Source organism: Ictidomys tridecemlineatus, chromosome 7, assembly GCF_052094955.1.
Source record: "Ictidomys tridecemlineatus isolate mIctTri1 chromosome 7, mIctTri1.hap1, whole genome shotgun sequence".
Lineage (NCBI taxonomy): Eukaryota > Metazoa > Chordata > Mammalia > Rodentia > Sciuridae > Ictidomys > Ictidomys tridecemlineatus.
The window spans coordinates 165,821,361-165,840,676 of record NC_135483.1 but is presented as its reverse complement, the minus strand read 5'-3'; the positions used below and the strand labels follow the sequence as shown (position 1 = coordinate 165,840,676).

Genomic DNA, 19,316 nt, shown 5'->3' with positions numbered 1-19,316 from the left:
CACATACGCATACAACTATTACTCAAGCCCATAAGAGGCCTAGTAGATTTTTGTAGATAGGGCTAAGAAAACATCAATTTTCAAATGCTCTTAATTCTCATGTTTCTCATGTAGTTTAATTTTTGTCCTATTGTAGACTGCAAGGATACAACTAAACTATAGCCTATTCATTTATTTAATCTATTTTAAACTATTTTTTAGTTGTAGATGGACATAATATCTTTATTTTTTTTACTTATTCATTTTCATGTGGTGCTGAGATTGAACCCAGTACCTCATTTGTGCAAGGCAAGCGCTCTACCACTGAGCTACAACCCCAACCACTAACATATTTATTGAATGCCTGTCATTTACAAGATAGTACTATGTAAGTAGACTGAATTTACTGGAATAAGGATTTATTTTGATCAGTATTCTGCTTATTACTGTTAACAGCTCAAAACAAGTAACAGAATTATTTCTTATTTACAATAATGATCTGTATTTTTGTTGTAGTTGTTGTTGTAGAATAACCATTTAAAGGCAGAATTGAATTTAGATTTGGGACTGTCTTTTTAAAGAGGCAAATCATGTATTTAAAAGCACAGATCACTTCTGCTTCGAAGTAAATTTACTCAATTTTGGGACCAGATAACTCATTTTTAAGAGCAAATGTAAACTACTTGACAGAGTTTATTTCCCCCTTATTTATTTCTTCTTTCTTCAGTAATCAGTATGTGTTTTAAAAAATTGGAATGGAGAAATAGGATTGTATTGGAATTATCTGAGGCTTTTTTCAAACTACATATACATTTCTTGTCCTCCACACTTCTAGTCTTGTACACCTTAGAGGTTAGAGGTCCCCAGCTTTAGAGAAACAGTTGGACATTATTCCTAGTTTTTAAGCAAGGTAATGAAAGAGAATTATGGGCAAAAAGCATTTAATGTGATACTAGGCACACAGTAAATGCTCTGTCAGTGTTAGCTATTATTAATAGAAAAGACTAAAATCGCATCAGAAATGCAAATATATTTAACATTTTCATTTGAAACTCAGAAAGCTCTTATGCTCATATTATAAATTGTTTACTATTTATTATAAGCTGATTTTAGAAAACTTCTGCAGTATAATTTCATTTGGTATATTCTTTAATAAAGTCATGCTTTATCTAAAAGCGGTTATTGTCAAAGAGCTAGTTCCTGCTCAGGAAAACTCTCATGGTGCAGTGTTATCTCCTCCTCAGTTGTGCAGGTCTAGTAACTGAAGTTTTCTCAGTATACTCAAAGTTGAAGAGGCCTGGAGGTATGTCACAATAAACAAACTCACTAACAAATGGTAATTAAGCCAGAATATCTGATCTTAATATATAATGTAATTGTTGAATGAATTGTGTATTTTGTCTCCCATAGAGTTAGTACATTTTTCCCTTATAGGAAAATCTGCACCAGAAACCCAAGTTGCCAGAAATTTAGAGGCGAAAGACACTGGAATTATAGGAACAGCATACTGAAAGAATGGGGGTAGCAATTTGTATTCCAAGAGCTATGCTAGCTTAGAGTAAGAAAGCCAGACCAGGTCAGAAGCTCTTGTAGTACCCAAGGATAGAGAAAGGTTTAAAGTAAGACCAGCACAGTAGCCTTGGAAAATAAATCCACAGGAACCAGTGAAAAGCAGGGGTTGAGGAAAGAAAGGATGACTTATTAACTTACCAGTGAAGCAGGAAAAAACAGATTTCATGTGAGAAGGAATTCAGTTTAGAATGTAGGGAATTTATGGTACCAATTATAAATTGATATTGAGATTTCCAATTTAAAGTCATGAAATGCCAGTTGGAACTAAAGAGAAAACTTGAGGAGTGACTCATACAGTGGGAAATTAAGACCTTTGAAGTAGAAGGATTCCTGAGGAGAAAAAAAGAGAGAGTCCATGAGAAAATGCTGAAGAACTGGTGAATACTAGCCATTAAAGGCAGGTCAAAGAAGAGAATTCCTGAATTTCCTCAGCTACCTACTAACTATATCTTCAAGCTCAGAATCTCATGGTCTCCTGAGGTGCAGATAGCCAACAGCTATCCAAAACATTATCTGTTTTTATTTGTTTCCAAAATTTCATTGGCAAATCAGAATCATCCAACACATGTCAATTCTCATTCAAAAGTAACTTTATCTTGAAATCCTGGAGATGATTGTGACAACTGGTTTTGAAAAACAAGTATTATGTCTAAACGTAATATAATTAGAAAGTCTCTTGCCTAGGAGATTACATTATTAAAGTAGTTACATGACAGACAAGCAGATAATTGGAGAATAGTTCTTAAATTACATGTGTTTATAAATATGTTTGTAATAACTATTCTTCCATCCTGAACATCACTCACCCCCATTTTTAAGTTACACCCTGTTCCTGGTCATATAAGATTGCATGTCCTAGTGTCAGTGATAATGTTTACTTGTAGAGCAATATTGCCTACAGTTTTGCTTTTGGCATCTGTCACATGGGACCTTCTCCTTTTAAAGGCTTTAAGTACAATAATTTTTAAATAACTGAAGACTTTAAGATCATTTTAAGCAACCCAAAGCAATTTACATTTTATTGTTGGGATATGATCAAATTATATGCATGTATGAAAATATTACAAAGCCATTATTTTATATAATTAGTATATGCTAATAGATATAATAAAAACCACGATTTTTTCCTGGTGTTCTTTTAAAAACGTGTATATTTCTTACTGTTACGTGAAAGCTCCATTTCAAGGGACCTTCTTAGCTGTTTTATTTGACACTAAGTCCTGAAGAACAGATTATAAAGTAATACTCTTAAGTCTGACAGCATAATTATATCTATTGTTTGGTCCATTTCTTAATCTTCCATAAAGTGTTTCTAGATTTTCCAGTTGATAGTGTCTTTTGATTTAATCTACTAACTAAATTTTGCTAGTCAGCATTGAGAGAAAATACTTTCTGACTTGCTGGAGAAGGATTTATTTGGTTCCAGAAGTATAGAACATATTTTAATAACCCCAGAATCAATTGTATAAAATGCTTCTGCTTGAGGTATTTTTTCCAATTTGTAGGGTGGTGGGGAGGAGAACAGGAAACCCACAAACTCTGTAGTGCCCTTTACTCTGCTTTACTCATTTTTTGAAGATCTCTATTCGTCTTTTCCTTTCTTCAACCATTACTTTTATCAAAGGATCTTATTTTCTATGTTTAAGAAAAAGATGAAGCCAAGGGTACGTACTTAGACCCAGCTACTCTGGAGTCTGAGACAGAATATTCACTTGAGCCCAGGAATTCAAGGGCAACCTGGGCAACATAGTGAGACCCTACCTCAATAATAACAAGAAAAGATTTAAAAATAAAATAACATCATTTTATTAATATCCTGGATCTTAATTCTTGGTAGCAGCTGCCCTTATAAGCTAATAATATATCTGTAACCTAATGTCAGCAAGTGTCCAGATCCTTCAAGAGGTAAATAGTTGGCTCAAACTTTCAGTTTCATGTTAGGGGGAAGCCAGAACACTCCCTAGGATTTCCTTGTGTTTTTTTGAGCTGCTGCCATCTCCATTGGACCTCTCTTCCTTCCCTCTTCCTTTAAAAAAAAAGATAAATGTTATTCCCCTCATCTCATGCAGATCAGCTTAGCTGCAAAGAAGCTATCAGAAATGGTTTTGGCAGAGGATCATTATTAAAATAGAATGCCTACTTAGTCAGAGGTTAATTCAGGTAAAGGTTAGGAGTTCAGCACCTTAAAGGCTGAGTGTAGTGAATGAAAGTGCTCTGTGGAAACTTAACGAAAACTACAGATGGCACCTTGGGTTCCAGGCCTTTTATCTGCAGGCAGAGCTGTGATGCAGAGGTTACCACCCTTCTGTTAGTAAAGATTGTAGCAGGGAGGGGTTTTGCCTCCACAAATGTTTATTCTAAACAGAAAAAAAATGCTCAAAATACATAAGATAGGAAGAAATGCCGAGCCCATTAGCCTAAACCTCTTTCATGGTTTTGGATGTTTAAACTGATGGATTTAACAGCTTTTTGGAATCCAGTGTTTGTAAGTAGAGCTACCTCTGTGCGTTTCATATTCTGAAAACTCTAGTGATCAATAAATTGAATGACAATTTATAAAAAAAAAAAAGAGGAAGAGATTGCTAGAAGAATAGCTGTGCTGTTCTGTACAATTGCTGGTAGAATAGCTATGCTGGAATGTAGCCAGTGTAGTTCTCTATGGACTCACTGCAGCTGGACATGGTGTATGGTCTCTGCCTTCAAGAGGTCTGCTGATTCCTAGCTGGGCTGGATTTTGGTGGTGACACCCTTTCACACACATATTGCCATTTTTCCCCCTCTAACTTTTAGCACAGAAGCCCTGCTGGAATCTTCATGTGGCTCATTATTTGATTTTTAAATTACTGTAGCTTTGGAGTACATTTTGTCTGGTGTAGCCAGGTATAGTACCATTAATGATTCTTCGTCAACAATCTATTATGTAATATAGGGTCATGGTGAATTTATTTTATTTTTAAAATTACATAGCTTATGTCTGGGTTAGTTTGCTACTACCTGGGTGGCTGCTGCAGAGTTGGTGATCCGCACTGTTTTCACTCCTACATGTAGATCAGCAGCCAAATTAATACCCAAAAATCATTTGTAAAATAAAATTTGGAAATATATTTCCAGTATCAGTGTTTCATTAAGTCATTGCATTTACTGTATTTCCACACTTTACATTCCCTCAAGTTTGTTCTCCTTGAGTTATTTTATCCCTTTCCTTGTTTTCACCAGAATATCCTGTTTTAAGGAAGTAGCAAGATTTTTTTTTTTTTTTTTTAAGGCACAGGGCCTATATTTAGGCATTCACTGTTGATCAGTTAGTTCCAGGGCTGAGCTAAACTAAGTAATTTGCCATGTTTTTTCTACCAACAATATTTATATTACTAACCTGTTTTTGGTTTGTCTTTTTAAGTCTCATTCTTTTATTTTTTTAAATATTTTTTAAAATGTCAATGGACCTTCATTTTATTAATTTATTTATATGTGGTGCTGATAATCGAACCCAGTACCTCACACAAGCTAGGCAAATGCTCTACCACTGAGCCACAACCCCAGCCTTGAAGTCTCATTCTTATTAAAATGAGTTTTTTGGTTAGTTTATTTTCTTTTTTTCTCCTATATGTGCATGAATTACAGAGGCCTGCTTTTTTGTTAAGTAATGCATACTTGACTTTTTTTTTTTTAAAGAAGAGCAGTTGTTTCTAAAACGACTGAATTAAGATCTAGCAGAAAAAGTAAGTGGCTGTCAAAGAAGTACTAAGAATATGTGTGTACAAACTAGGAAAGATACTGAAAATGTGTTGTTTGTGCTTGTCAAAATTTAGCTTCTACTAAGTTCAGAACTCTGACTGTGCCTTCTGTTTATTCATACATCTAAAAGACTAAAAGAAAATGATTGCCCTGAACTTAACATAATTTGTCAGAGGGCAGGAAGTAAATGTGACTTATATTGAGAGAAGATGCCATCAAGCTGTCAATAGATTTTCCATTGCACCCAACATTGTGTAAGGTACAATAATAGTATCATAATGACAATAAGAATGCACTTTGATGGTGATAGAAATAACAAATAATACTCATATAGCATTTACTGTATTCTGTGGCATTATTCCAAGATGTATGTACATGTGAACTCATGTAATTACCTCATAACACCCTGAGGCTGATGCTACTATTACTTCCTCATAACTCATTTAATCCCCATTATACCTCCACAAAAGTAAGTCCTGTTATTAGACCCATTTAACAGATGAAGAAATGAGATTAATTTGACCAAGATCATATAATGAGTAAGTGGTGGCTCTGCAATTCAGACTAAGGCACTGTAGCTGCAGAATTCATGTTCTTAACCACAGTGGTAGGCTGAAAAATGGCCCTCAAAGGTATCCAGACCTGACTCCTACAACCTGTGAATGTTACATTAAGCAAAAGGGATTTTTGCAGACATGACTAAATAAAGATCTTAAGATGGATTATCCTGGATTATCCTGTTGAACCTTAAACATAATTACAAGTGTCCTTATAAGAAGGAGGCAAAGGGAGATTTTGGCAAAAAAGGCAGCAGTGGGACAATGGAAGCAGAGAAAGAGATTTGAAGATGTTGTGCTGCTGGCTTTGAAGATGGTGGAAGAGACCCTGAGCCAAGAAGTACAGCTGTAAAGGGTCAAAGAGGCAAGGGAATGGATTTTCCCTTGGGGCCTCCAGAGGGAGAGAACACTGCCCTGCCAACATCTTGGTATTTGGTCCAGTGAAACAGTTTCGTCCTTCTGACCTCCAAACTGTAAGATAAGACCTGGGTGGGTGGTTATTTAAGCCACTGAGTTTGCAGCTATAGGAGCTAATATAACAACTATGTAATGGAGAAAATTAAGACTTTCTATTATAAGAAAACCTTCCTCAGAATTGCAAAGGAATGAGCTTTGATAATAATACCCTAGGTAGTTCCAACATTATGACACTGTTACTATATTCCCAAGTTACTTCATTTCCAGGATCACAAAAAAGATTACTCAAGTAATCTTCAGATGCATTTGTTCCATACTTGAATATTGCAGAAACCTAAGAAATATTAGGTAGAAAACATCATCTTTTCTTCAGGCCCAAGCTGTAGTAGGGAGAAGCTGAAAGGAATGGGCATCTCCTATGTGTCAGGTTCCAAGAAGGGAAGTTTTTGTTTGTTTGTTTATTTTTTAATTTAATCCTCATATATGACCTTTCTCTTAAGGGTAGTTAATATTCCCATCTTGGCAATAAAGAGTGAGACTCAAAAATAATAAATTATGTGCAAGAAAAGCAGAAAATGGGATTAAAATTCAGACTTGAATTATGCCAAGGTGCATACTTGTACTGTGTTTACTGCTGCTACTCCAAATTGATTTTACTGAGTTCAGATTTAGACTATGGCATGTTCTAAGTAGTTACCAGGAAGAGCATTCCATTTGCAGGTCTCTGACCTGCTTCATAGTGTACAGGATGGACAGGTTCCTGGATTGTCCTGGAGATCTACATTCTTCCTACATGACTCTTAAAGTGATCTTAGTTCTGTGTTCAACTTGGTTTTCTCTATTCTTGTGTGTAAGGGTTCAGACCAAACCATTAACAAAACCTCCAGAGCTAATTAAAAAGCAGTTCTCTAGAACAAAGTCTGGAATCCATTGTCAAAACTTAGATACAGTTTTTTGTGTTCTTGTGTGATATATAAATACAAAAAAAAAATAGAAGTTAAAAAATAGAAATGGTAATGTAAACATAAGATTAAACTAGCTTGTATGTAATTAACTGGTGGATAGAAGATCTCAGGTTATTATTAGATTTTCACAGTGGTTTTTGATTAAAATATGATTAAAAGAGTCCCAGTTCTTTTTAAAAATCAGTTTAAATCAGACCAGTATGAGAGTACTTAGCTTTTATCATTTTCCTTTTTATCTTCTTCCTCTTCCCTGCTTTTCACTTCCTTCTCTTTGCTGTCTCCCTCCCCACTCTTCCCTTTTCACAAGCAAATCTGTAACTTATTACTTTTTAAAAAATGCTTTCTTAGAAGTTGAAAATAATTTTTCTTTTTTAAATTGATTTTATTTTTTAATAACTGTCAGCAGAATGTATTACATTTCTTATTACACATTTAGAGCACAATTTTTCATATCTCTGTTTATATATAAAGTATGTTCACACCAATTCATGTCTTCATACATGTACTTTGGATAAATAATTTTTTCTTATAACACCTGGTCAGTACAGGACAGAGATGCTGCTGAGCCATGTTACCCAAATGACTAAAGATGACAATAGTGGCCAGGCTAAGAAACCTAAATTGTTATTCCATTTCATCTCTGTTGTTGATTTGGTATATATAATTCTTGACTTATGTCATTGCTTACTTTCAGGTTTATAAAATACCTGTTTAACTTATCATAAAATACCTGTTTAATGACTTATGTCATTGCTTACTTTCAGGTTTATAAAATACCTGTTTTAATTTATCACAGTCTACCTTTAAATGGTATTTTACTATTTGACATAAAGTATAAAAGCCTTATAGCAGGATGCCCCTGTTTTTCCCTCCTGGCCTCTATGCATTTTACTTCTCTATATGTTCTAGTCCCTATACTATGTTATTATTGTATTTCTTTAAAATGTAAAATGTACTGCATTTTACTTCTCTATATGTTCTAGTCCCTATACTATGTTATTGTATTTTTTTAAACAGTTGATTTCCTTTAAAAATAAGGTAAATAGCTATATTGAAAAACAATTAACATGCACCAAACTGCATGTTTTAGGTATGCAATTTGATCACATTTCACACACAAACACACATAAAGTCATCACTACAATCAAAATAATGATCATATTCATCATCTTCCAGACTTTTTCTCCTGCCCTTTAGTAATTTCTCCCCCAATCCAGTCAGCTTCTGATCTGCCTTCTGTCACTGAAGATAAGTTGAATTTTTTCTAGAATTTTTATTTAAATGGAATCATAAATGATATACTTTTTCAGTCTTGACTTTTTTCAGCATAATTCCTTTGAGATTTATGCATATTGTTATGTATATCATTAGAAAAATATTTTTAATGACAGACTTGCCAGGTAGATTACTGTTATTAAAGAACATGCTGAATCCTAGTCGTGTGATCTGTTCTTTGTTTTAGGTCATGACTGTCCAAGTGATGATAATCACATGAGAGCACTCATTGCTGCAGATGCTGTTTGACTCATCAGAGAAAATCTGTGCAAAAGAAAATATCCATATGCCTACTTCTATTTCTTTATTAAATGGCTTGATGGATTTCCTTTACTCTGATTCATACCAAAGCTGTCCTTTTCAACCAAAGCAAGAAAGGATCCTGCATGAGTCAGTCGCAGAATGCCATTTTTACATCACCAACAGGTGAAGAGAACCTCATGAGTAGCAATCACAGAGACTCGGAGAGCATCACTGGTAAGTCCAATTTGATAATATCAAAGTAATGTTGCTTATAGGATAATATGCAGATACCTCACTCAGTCTACCCTATATGACCTGCCATGATGAAACTTCAGCCTCCCTCTCTGGCTGGGTTTCCTTGGACTGAATTAATCTCTCCATACCCTGGTCTCCTTTCGCATTATCAAAATCTCCCTTGTATGCTATTCTGTGTCTGTGTCTGACTTCCATATGCCCTCTGGTGCACTGGTGATCAAAGACTGCCTCACCAATCTTCTTATCTCACCACAGGACAAAAACAGGGTTACCTGTGTTTGTGTACCCTACCAGCACCTGACAACAGTGCCTCGCATACAAGAACCTCTTGGGACTTACAGGGTATGCAAACATAGGTACAGAACCTTAACACCTCATATGCAATGCTAAATTTAAACAAACAAACAAACAAACTCAGAACACTCAAAAAAGTTTTTTCTAAACTTTGGTTCTAAAACTCATTTCTCTGGTTTCTGTGGTCTCTTCTAGATTTATCTGAGAATATTCATGTTTGCTGAAGATGTGTTAATATATTAAATATGGGATATAGCTACAAAACCAGATGGGAATGTTATGTAACACACAGTACCACTTTTTTAAAAAATCAAAAAAATTCCAAATACTGACAGCCATCCAAACCCAAAGTTATGTTTTTTTGTTTTGTTTCTTTAGTTCAGCTGTATGGCTGGGAGGCTGAAGCAGGAAGATTGAAAATTTGAGGCCAGCCTGGGCAACTTAGTAAGACCCCATCTCAAAATAAAAAATAAAAAGGGTTGGGGATATATAGCTTAGTAGTACAGAGGCCCTGGGTTCAACCCCCAGTATTGTTAAAAAAAAATTTAAAAATCAGCTTTATTGAACCATCTTTATTAAAATACAATAAAAACACCCATTTTAAGTGTACAGTTTGAGTTTTTACAAATGTATACACTCATATAACTACCAGTACAATCAAAGTTTTAGAACGTTTTTATCTTTCTACATAAGTTTCCTTGTAACCAAATCTTTCCACTCCTTACTTCTGGCTCCAGACATCATACATCTACTTTTTGCCACAATAGATTAAATTTGCTTATTCTGGAATTATAGATAAATTAAAAATTTTGTGCTGGCTTTTTTTGTGCTACAAAATGTTTTTGAGATTTATCCACTTGTGTTAAGGTTAGCATAGTAGTTCATTTGTTTTTACTATGAAATTGCAACATCTCTGTTAAAGCAGAAAAGCAACCATAGGGAATACATAAAAGAAAGAGTGTGAATATGTTCCAGTGAAATTTGATTTATAAAACCAGGCAGAGGCAGCAAGCTGGAGTTGGCACTCCAGGCTGCAGCTTGCTCACCATCATCAGTACTGATAAGGTCATTGCTTTTGTTCATCTAGTAGATGTGTACTGGCTTCACTTTGTTGTATTATTTTAGATTTTGTTGATGCCTAATGATGTTTAGCATCTTTTCATATGTTTATTGTCCATTTATGGATATCATTTTGAATTTTCTATGCAAGTCATTTGCATGTTTCTTTAAAAAACCTTTTACTATTGAATTGTATATACTGAATTATAAGTGTTCCTTATATATTCTAGATGTAAGATCTTTGTTAGACAAATGGATTGCAAATATTTTCTCTAACTAGCTTCCTTCCCTTTTATTAATGATATCTTTTAAAAAGCAGAGATTTTAAATTTGATGTTTATTTTAGCAATTTTTGCTTTAACAGTTCATTTTTTGTGCCATTCTGAGAAATCTTTGCATATATAAAAAATCACTAAGATTTTGTCCTGTTTTCTCTAAAAGGTTTTATAGTTTTTGATTCTACAGTTGGGTCAGTGGTCCATTTAATAGTTTTGTTTTTTGTTTTTGTACCAGGGGTGTTCAAAACTGAGCCATATCCTAGTCCTTTTTATTTCTTATTTTGAGATAGTCTTGCTAAGTTGCTTAGGGGCTCCCTATAAGTTACTGAGGCTGGCCTCAAAGTTGAGATCCTCCTTCCTCACCCTCCCAAGCTGCTAGGATTACAGGAATATGTCCAATACCTGGCTATAGTTACTTTTAAGTATAAAATGAGGTTAGGATCTAGGTTTTTTTTTTGTATGTATATTTTTTTCCAATCAAATATTTAGTTGTTCCTGTACCATTTATTGAAAAAACTATCTTTTAAATTTATTAAATTATCTTGGTAATTCCATTGCAGGTCACTTAGTTCATATATATGTGTGTCTGTTTCTGGACTCTATTGTTTGCTTTACTCACCAAGTCTATGTTTACAGAAATATTACATTGTCTTGATACTCTAACTAGTAAATCTTGAAATCAGGTAATGTAAATCCTCTAATTTTGGTTTTTTCAGAAATTATTTTGACCATTCAAGATCTTTCACATTTTTACATAAATTTTAGATATAGCTTTTAATTTCTACCAAAAAGGAATGTTGGAATTTTGAATGGAATTGCATAAGTCATTTCATAGAGTATTGACATCTGGAGAATTTTGGATCTTTCAATCCGTGAACTTGATATATCTTTTCATTTTTTTAAGTTTTCTTTAATTTCTCTTAACAGTATTTTTTAGTTTTTATTGTTCAGGTCTTACATTTTATAAAATTTAATCTTATATATTTTTGTTTTTAAAGGGCATTACTTCTTTAATTTCATCCCTCAACTGTTATTGGCATATAGAAATGAAATATTTTTATATTAACCTTGTATTCTGCAACTGCCTGGATTTCTTATTAGTTTTAGTAACTTTCTGGTAGATTCCTTTGTATTTTCTATAGATACCATCATGTCATCCGAAAATGGAGACAGTTTTACATATTGCTTTTCAATCTGGATGCCTTTTTATTTCTTTTTCTTGCCCCATTGACTAGGACAGGATCTCATTATATTGTTGAATAAAAGTGGTAAGAACAGATATTCTTTTTTTATTATTTTTTAATTTGTTCTAATTATTTATACATGACAGTTGAATTCATTTTGACACATTGTACACAAATGAAGCACAACTTCTCCTTTCTCTGGCTGTACATGGTGCAGAGTCATACTGGTAGTATAATCATAAGAACAGATATTCTTGCCGTATTTCCATTCTTAGGAGAAAAATTAGCCTTTCACAGATGTTGTCTCAAGAATTCCCTTTATCAAATTGAGTCATCCTAAGTAAGATCAGAAATAAAAGTAATAAATAATAAAATATTTATGATAAAATTACTTAAAGTGAATAAAATTGAAATATTTTTGCTCTCCACATATTGCAAGATTGATTTACTAATGTTTTGTTAGAGAGAGAGAGAGAGAGAGAGAGAGAGTGTGTGTGTGTATAAATTTTTCCATTTAAAGAACACCTTGTACAGGTAAATTGCAGTTGAATTGTTGTCTTTTTTTAACCCAGTCTGACAGTCTCTGCTTCCTAATTATAACATTTAGATTATTTACTTTTAATGTAATTATTAATTTAGTTGAGTCTACTGTGCTACAATTTGTTTTCTATTTGTTCTTTCTTTTGTCCTCATTTTGAAAAATTGAGTATTCTATTAAAGATTCCATTCTAATTCCATTGTTGGTTTAGTAGCTATATCTTTGTCTAAATAGCTGCTCTAGCTTGAAATATGTATCATGATTGATCACAGCCTATCTTCAGATAACATTATAGTATTTCATGTAGTATTCTTAAAATATTCTTTCATTTCCCCTACCATTCTGTGTATTACTATTGTCATGCCTTTTATATCTACATATGTTATACATGTTATACTTTTATTATTTTTCTTTTAAAACTTTAATTATAAATTATGAGACCAAAGGCTTATTACCCACAGATTTACCATTTCTATCACTTTTTATTTCTTGCTTGTCTGGGAAAAAAAAGAAGAAATTCTCACCTTTTTTGAAAGATGTTTTCACTGGTAAATAATTTTAAGTTGACCTTTTTTTTTTCATATTTTAATGATGGTTTCCATTGTTATCTACGTTGCACTCTGTCCAGTGAATTAGTGTTAGTTCATTCTTTTTTAATACAATGAAATACATTACATTAATGTAATGTATCCCTTTTCTCTGCTTTTAGGAGTTTTCTCTCTATCATTGGTGTTTTGCTGTTTGGTTTAGTCTGGTTTTCCTTTTGTTTATCCTGCTTGAAGTTGTTGAGTTTCTTTAAACTATGGGTTTATAGTTTTAATTAAATTTGGAAGTTTTGGGCTATTCTTCAGATATGTTTTTGATTCTCACCTCTCTCCTCCTCTTCTATGACGCTGATTGCATGTATGTTTGGCATTGTGAAGCAGTCACTGATGTTCTTTTTAATTTCCCCCAGTCTTTTTCATCCTATGCTTAATTTTGGATAATTTCCATTTCTATGCCTTTAGATTTTCCTATTCTTTTGTTCTAGAGAATATCTAATTGGTTAATCATCTAGTGAATTTTTCATTTTTGAGATTGTACTCCAGTTTTATCCTGGTTTTATAATTATAGATATATCTTTTGTTTCTTGTTAAATTCATGTTTCTCTTTTAAATCTTTGAACACATTAATTATTAACTGTTTTAATGTTGTGCTAATCTGTCATCTCTGTCACTACCAAGTTTTTTTCTTGCCGCATTTTTCATCTGATTATGGATTTAAATTAGTTTAATCTTTGCAATATCTGGCAATTTTTAATGGGATGCTGAGTATTATAACTGTTAAATTGTTAGCTATTTGGATTTTGTTGTCTTCCTTGGACGAGTGTTAAAAATTTGTTTTGGGCGGATTATTTGCTGATAAGGTTAATATTTTTGTGGCTGTTATGTGGATATCTGTACCATACTCTAATATTCTTTATTATAGCATTAATATACTCCTACTACCAGTAGGCGTGGCCCTTCTGAAATCTTTATTCATTGCCCAAAATATTCCATGAGGTTTTTCTCTACTGGCTAGATGAAATTTAAATCTCTCTCTCTCTCTCTCTCTCTTTGGTACCAGGCATAGAACTCAGGGGCACTTGACCACTGAGCCACATCCCCAGCCCTATTTTGTATTTCATTTAGAGAAAGGGTCTCATTGAATTGCTTAGGGACTCGCTGAATTGCTGAGGCTGGCTTTAAATTTGAAATCCTCCTGCCTTAGCTTCCCAAGCCACTGGGATTGCAGGCACACACCATGTTGCCCCACTAAATCTCTCCTAGCCTTAAGTAGGAGAGTGATAGATGATTTGGAGGGTGAGTTGAGTGCAATGCATGCAGACCAATACTGAGGACCTATTTAAGAGGAACAATGAAGCCCTGAACCTAAATGGAGGCAATGTGAATAGAAAGAAGTAGGTTTGATGGGGAGACATTGGAAGATAAGGTTGTAAAGGGTGGGTTGTAAAGTTTGTTACAAAAAGAAGAATAATATAGTACTTCAGAATCCCAGCAGCTTGGGAAACTGAGGCAGGAGGATCATGAGTTCAAAGCCAGCCTTAGTAACAGTGAGGCACTAAGCAACTCAGTGAGACCCTGTCTCTAAATAAAATACAAAATAGGGCTGGGCTGGGGCTCAGTGTTTGAATGCCCCTGAGTTCAATCCCCAGTACCAAAAAAAAAAAAAGAGTACATCAGAATATGTAAGCAAGTAGGAGGAACTAGTCTGAAGAATATTTATCTACTAAACCTGGATTGTACCCTAATTTTTTAAATTACATTTTAGAAGCAGGAAATTGGTGAGTTTGAACTTTTGGAGGATTTCATTAACACTTACTAAAAGAAAACTCCCAAATTTTAGCAGAATTATAATTAAAGTTTAAATGAACCTCATCTCTCCTTGGGATTATGAAGCCACTGCTTATTCTTCTGGGTGCATAGGAATGCCCGATGTTGCTAGCCTCATTGTATTTGACTCATTAAATTGTAGTTGGTGCTGGTGCGAAGGTACAGTCGAGTACCCCTGAGTTCAATCCCCGGTACCAAAAAAATAATAATAACTGTAATTGGTAAGTTCAGGTCAAGTAGTATAAGTTTACTCTTTTAAGCTTTGTATTCTTATATACTTTGTTGGGGGTTTCTTGGTTGGTTTTGTTGTGGTGGTGGTGGTGATGGTGGTGGGTTTTGTTGTTGTTGTTGTTTTTTGCCAGAGTTAGGGCATGTTCCTTTATACCACCCACAAAGGAAATATCAGATCTCTTAAAAATGAGAGGATAGATACCACATCCTGTATTTTCTCTATTTTAAGCCCTAGTATTTTAAGCATGTTAAAAGGGATAACTCTTTCTTTTTTATATAAATGGCTAAATTTGGAAGGTGTTAAATGATGGATAGTCTTGGGAACAGGAAGCCAGGAACAGACACAAAAAGAAGAAAATCCAACTTGTATTCAGGGACAGTGGGCCTGTGAGAGAATAGTGATATGAGTAGTATTCAGTGGGTACCTACTATGTGCCAATCATTACCTTGGGTGCCTTAATTGTTTCTTTGTTTTGTTTTGTTACTTCTAACTGCTGTGTGTAGAAAATGATCTCTTTATTTTACAAATGGGGAAAATTAAGTTTCAGAAAAAGTAAGTCATATGTCTAACATTCCATAGCCAATAAGTGGAGAAATCAGATTTAGGAACTAGGTCTAATGCCAAATTCCATGTTCTTTCTAGTATTAAGAATGAAAAATAAGCCAGGTACAGTGGTGTACACCTGTAATCCCAGGAGCTCGCAAGGCTGAGGCAGGAGGATCACAAGTTCAAAGACAGCCTCAACAAAGGCAAGGCACTAAGCAACTCAGTGAGACATCCTGTCTCTAAATAAAGTACAAAATATGCCTGGGGATGTATCTCAGCAGTTGAATAGCCCTGAGTTCAATCCCCAGTACCAAAAGAATGAAAAATAAGTTAGGCTAGGCACCTGAAGGAATTAGGAGGTACATGAGACTAATGTGGAATGGTAGAGACATGATGTGTATGAACTTGCCTTCTAGGACAAGTGTAGTGGTAAGCCTTTGTCCTATAAGTAAATGGGAGACAGCAATTAAGACATGACCTGTAGTTGAGTAGGCATAGTGCTGGATAAGAAATTGAGACACAAATCCAGTGGTCCTCAGCAACTCACTCATTTTTAAGTCTTAGTTTCTTTTATCTAGGAGGCAATAGTGGATGATTTCTGAAGTGCCTACCATTGATTTTTTTTTTTTTAAAGAGAGAGTGAGAGAGGAGAGAGAGAGAGATAGAGAGAGAATTTTTAATATTTATTCTTTTTAGTTCTCGACGGACACAACATCTTTGTTGGTATGTGGTGCTGAGGATCGAACCCGGGCAGCACGCAGCATGCCAGGCGAGCGCGCTACCGCTTGAGCCACATCCCCAGCCCTTGATTTTTTTGTGATTATTTAGATTCTATGGGAACTGAAGCCTTGATTTGATGTCTAGGTATTAAAAAAAAAATTCAGTTGCAAAATAGTAATAGAAATAACTAACATTTAGAGATGCCTTCATGGTGTGCCAGGTATTGAACCTAAATATAGGTATTTTTTATGCATTTATCTCACTTAGTTCATAGAGCAGCCATGAAAGCACCAGATACTGTCACTGTCTCCATTTTATAGATGAGGAAATGATGCATAGAGATTATATAAGTTATCATGCAGTGGCAGACTCAAACTCAGGACTATCTGACTTACAAGTTGATGTTCTTTGTATCATACTAAATTTATATTATGTTAAGGCTATAAAAGTGAAGAAATTTTTTTTCCCTCCCCTTTTAAAATTTCTTCTAATATAGTAAGGGCTTCTGTATATCACATTTTAAAATAAAAAATGATCAAGTACTTACTTTGCTGTCAAATATACTAAAATGTAATTTTTCCAGATTTTGAAGATTCCTTCTATGAATTGAAGTTTTATTATTAGAGAAACTGTAATTTAATCCCTTTTGAATTGGCTATTTTCTGCTGGTGGTTTCATGTTGCTCCCCTTGCCTCTAGCATATAAGTTAAGGTGAGAACTCTTAAAAACAGTGTTAAATAGATTGATAAGGAAGAAATAAGAAATTTGTTCCAATTCATTTAAAATTTTAAGAACATAGTTTTATTATCACTAAGCAGTATATTTTTAGATAATGTGTAATTAAATTTTATGGTTGTCATTTTTTAAAAAATTTTTTGTTGTTTGATGGACTTTATTTTATTCATTTTTTTATATGCAGTACTGAGAATCGAACCCAGTGCCTCACAACTGTGAGGCAAGTGCTCTACAACTGAGCCACAACCCCAGCCCTGTGGTTATCATTTTTACCTTGGAAGTTCTCTTTTTAAAGAAATCTAGAGAGAGACTAACGGTTGTACTAGAACATGTTAATAAAGATCAGTAGAGAAGTTATCTTGTCTCATGTCTCTTTGGTTTCCTACTTTTGAAAAACTAATTTCATCAATTTTTTTCTGTAGCCCAAGAAACTGAAATGCACTGGTTCATTTCATGGTATCTCCTCTTTAGATGTCTGCTCCAATGAGGATCTCCCTGAAGTTGAGCTGGTGAATCTGCTAGAAGAACAGCTACCACAGTATAAGCTAAGAGTAGACTCACTCTTTCTGTATGAAAATCAGGACTGGACACAGTCGCCACAGCACCAGCACCATGCATCTGATGCCCTCTCTCCAGTCCTTGCTGAAGAGACTTTCCGTTACATGAGTGAGTATTTTATTTATTTGTTTGTTTTACCTATTTAGAGTCTGACCAGTACTAGAGGGAAAAAGAGAGAATCATGAACTGAAGTCAGTTTCCATGCATGTATAAGTTTGTCAGAATGAACCCAACTACTATGTATAATTGTAAAGCTCTAATAAAAAAATGGGAAAAGAAAAATAGAGTCTGTCCATGGAAATGAAGATCATGAGTATCTTGGTATTGACTTCTGAAACATTTGACATTTAGTAGCATTGCTTGCTGTATACCTGCTTTAATTCTAACTGATTTAACAGAAAGGTTATCATCCTTTTGATGCTGAGTGGCCAGCATTGCAAGTATGCTTTTGTTTCTTTCCTCTTTTACTTGATATCTTCCTCAGACTGAATAGAAAAGAGAACTTTTTTAAAAAGTAGTGAAATTTTTAAAAATTTTAATATCCCTGTGTACATCAACTTTTATTATCCCAATAGTGTGCCATTAGCTTTGTAAAACACAGTCCCAGAAATTTTCAGTCATTAAGGAGCACAATTCATAGATACATAAGTAATTTGATCAAGCCAAGGAGAAATACATGTACTACTATATAGTAAGCATCATTATTTTCTTAAGAATCTAGAGAGAATAGTTCTTTGAGAGGGTAAGCCTAATTTGTTCTGAAATAGTTCTGCTTTATACCAAGCTGCCAGAAATGACAAAATTAAATAAAGGAGTTTTTAAACTTTGAAGTATGGAAACCTCTTCCCATTTGTTCTTCTCCCACAGTTCTACATTAAGGCTAAGCTTTTTCTTTTCCTTTTTTTTTTTTTCTTCCCATTTACTTAATTCAGTATAAAAATGTTGTGTGCATAGAAGCTGTTAGAATTTAAAAGGAAAGTCTAAATTCATTATTGATATGTTTGTGAACTTCTTTTAATTTAAACTAAATGAGAGATTTCATCAAGTGCTAGACATTTTTCCCAGTGAGTGCTTCAATGTTTTTAATGGAAGATTGTTGCTGGAGAATAATTGTTATGAAAGTTTCAATTCCATAGTAATCATTAACTAACTGGTTTTTACTGGTAGTTTCCTAGAACCACAGTCTCTTATTTACTTCTTGTAGAACTTATTGCCCAGGGGGAATAATTATAAACATTGTTTAAACTTGAATTGAAATATCACAAAGCCCAAATAAAACTGTATTTCTGTCCGTAAGTTTTCTTTTAAGTAGCTGAATTAAGTTAAACTAAAGCTCTCATGGTTTTTATTAAGTTTTTATTTGAGAAATTTAGTTTGTCATTATTTTGATAAAATAACCCAAACAGCCTTTTATTTTAATGTTTTTTGTACTTCAGGCCATGAAGAGGGAAGGGTGGGCTAGAAAAATGACTCAGGATCATGTTTTAATGAAGTCTCTTCTAGAACAATTTTAAATTGACTAGAAATAAAATGTAAAGAAATTCTAAAATACTTCTCAAGACTTTATTCAAAATGACCAAGGAGCAAAGTTTTCAACTTGAGATTATTAATGGGATACAGGTCTGTACGTCAAGGTTCTGAAAAAGTATTCTATTCCTTTAGTCTAATGGTACTATTTTCACTTCAACAAATTTGAAAATTGAACTATAAATAATATACCTAAGATCAGGAAATAAATAGGCTATGATTTATTTTTTTTTTGTACCAAGGATTGGACTCAGGGACATTCAACCACTGAGTCA

The 19,316-nt window shown here is 33.9% G+C and overlaps 1 protein-coding gene across 9 annotated transcripts in view; it reads left to right on the top strand.

Moving 5' to 3' along the window:
• Trak2 (trafficking kinesin protein 2) overlaps positions 1-19,316 on the top strand; it is a 63,760-nt gene that overhangs the window by 10,108 nt on the left and 34,336 nt on the right. For 2 of the 9 annotated variants that reach the window (XM_078017854.1, XM_078017853.1), the window contains 3 exons: positions 8,688-8,977; positions 9,254-9,340; positions 17,428-17,622. In XM_078017854.1, the coding sequence (XP_077873980.1) occupies positions 8,887-8,977; positions 9,254-9,340; positions 17,428-17,622 (373 nt within the window). In that variant the 5' untranslated portion in view covers positions 8,688-8,886. Of the gene's footprint in view, positions 1-6,072; positions 6,333-8,687; positions 8,978-9,253; positions 9,341-12,862; positions 12,900-17,427; positions 17,623-19,316 lie in introns of those variants that run through there. The other 7 variants (XM_078017857.1, XM_040294702.2, XM_078017852.1 and 4 more) reach the window with 6 other exon arrangements.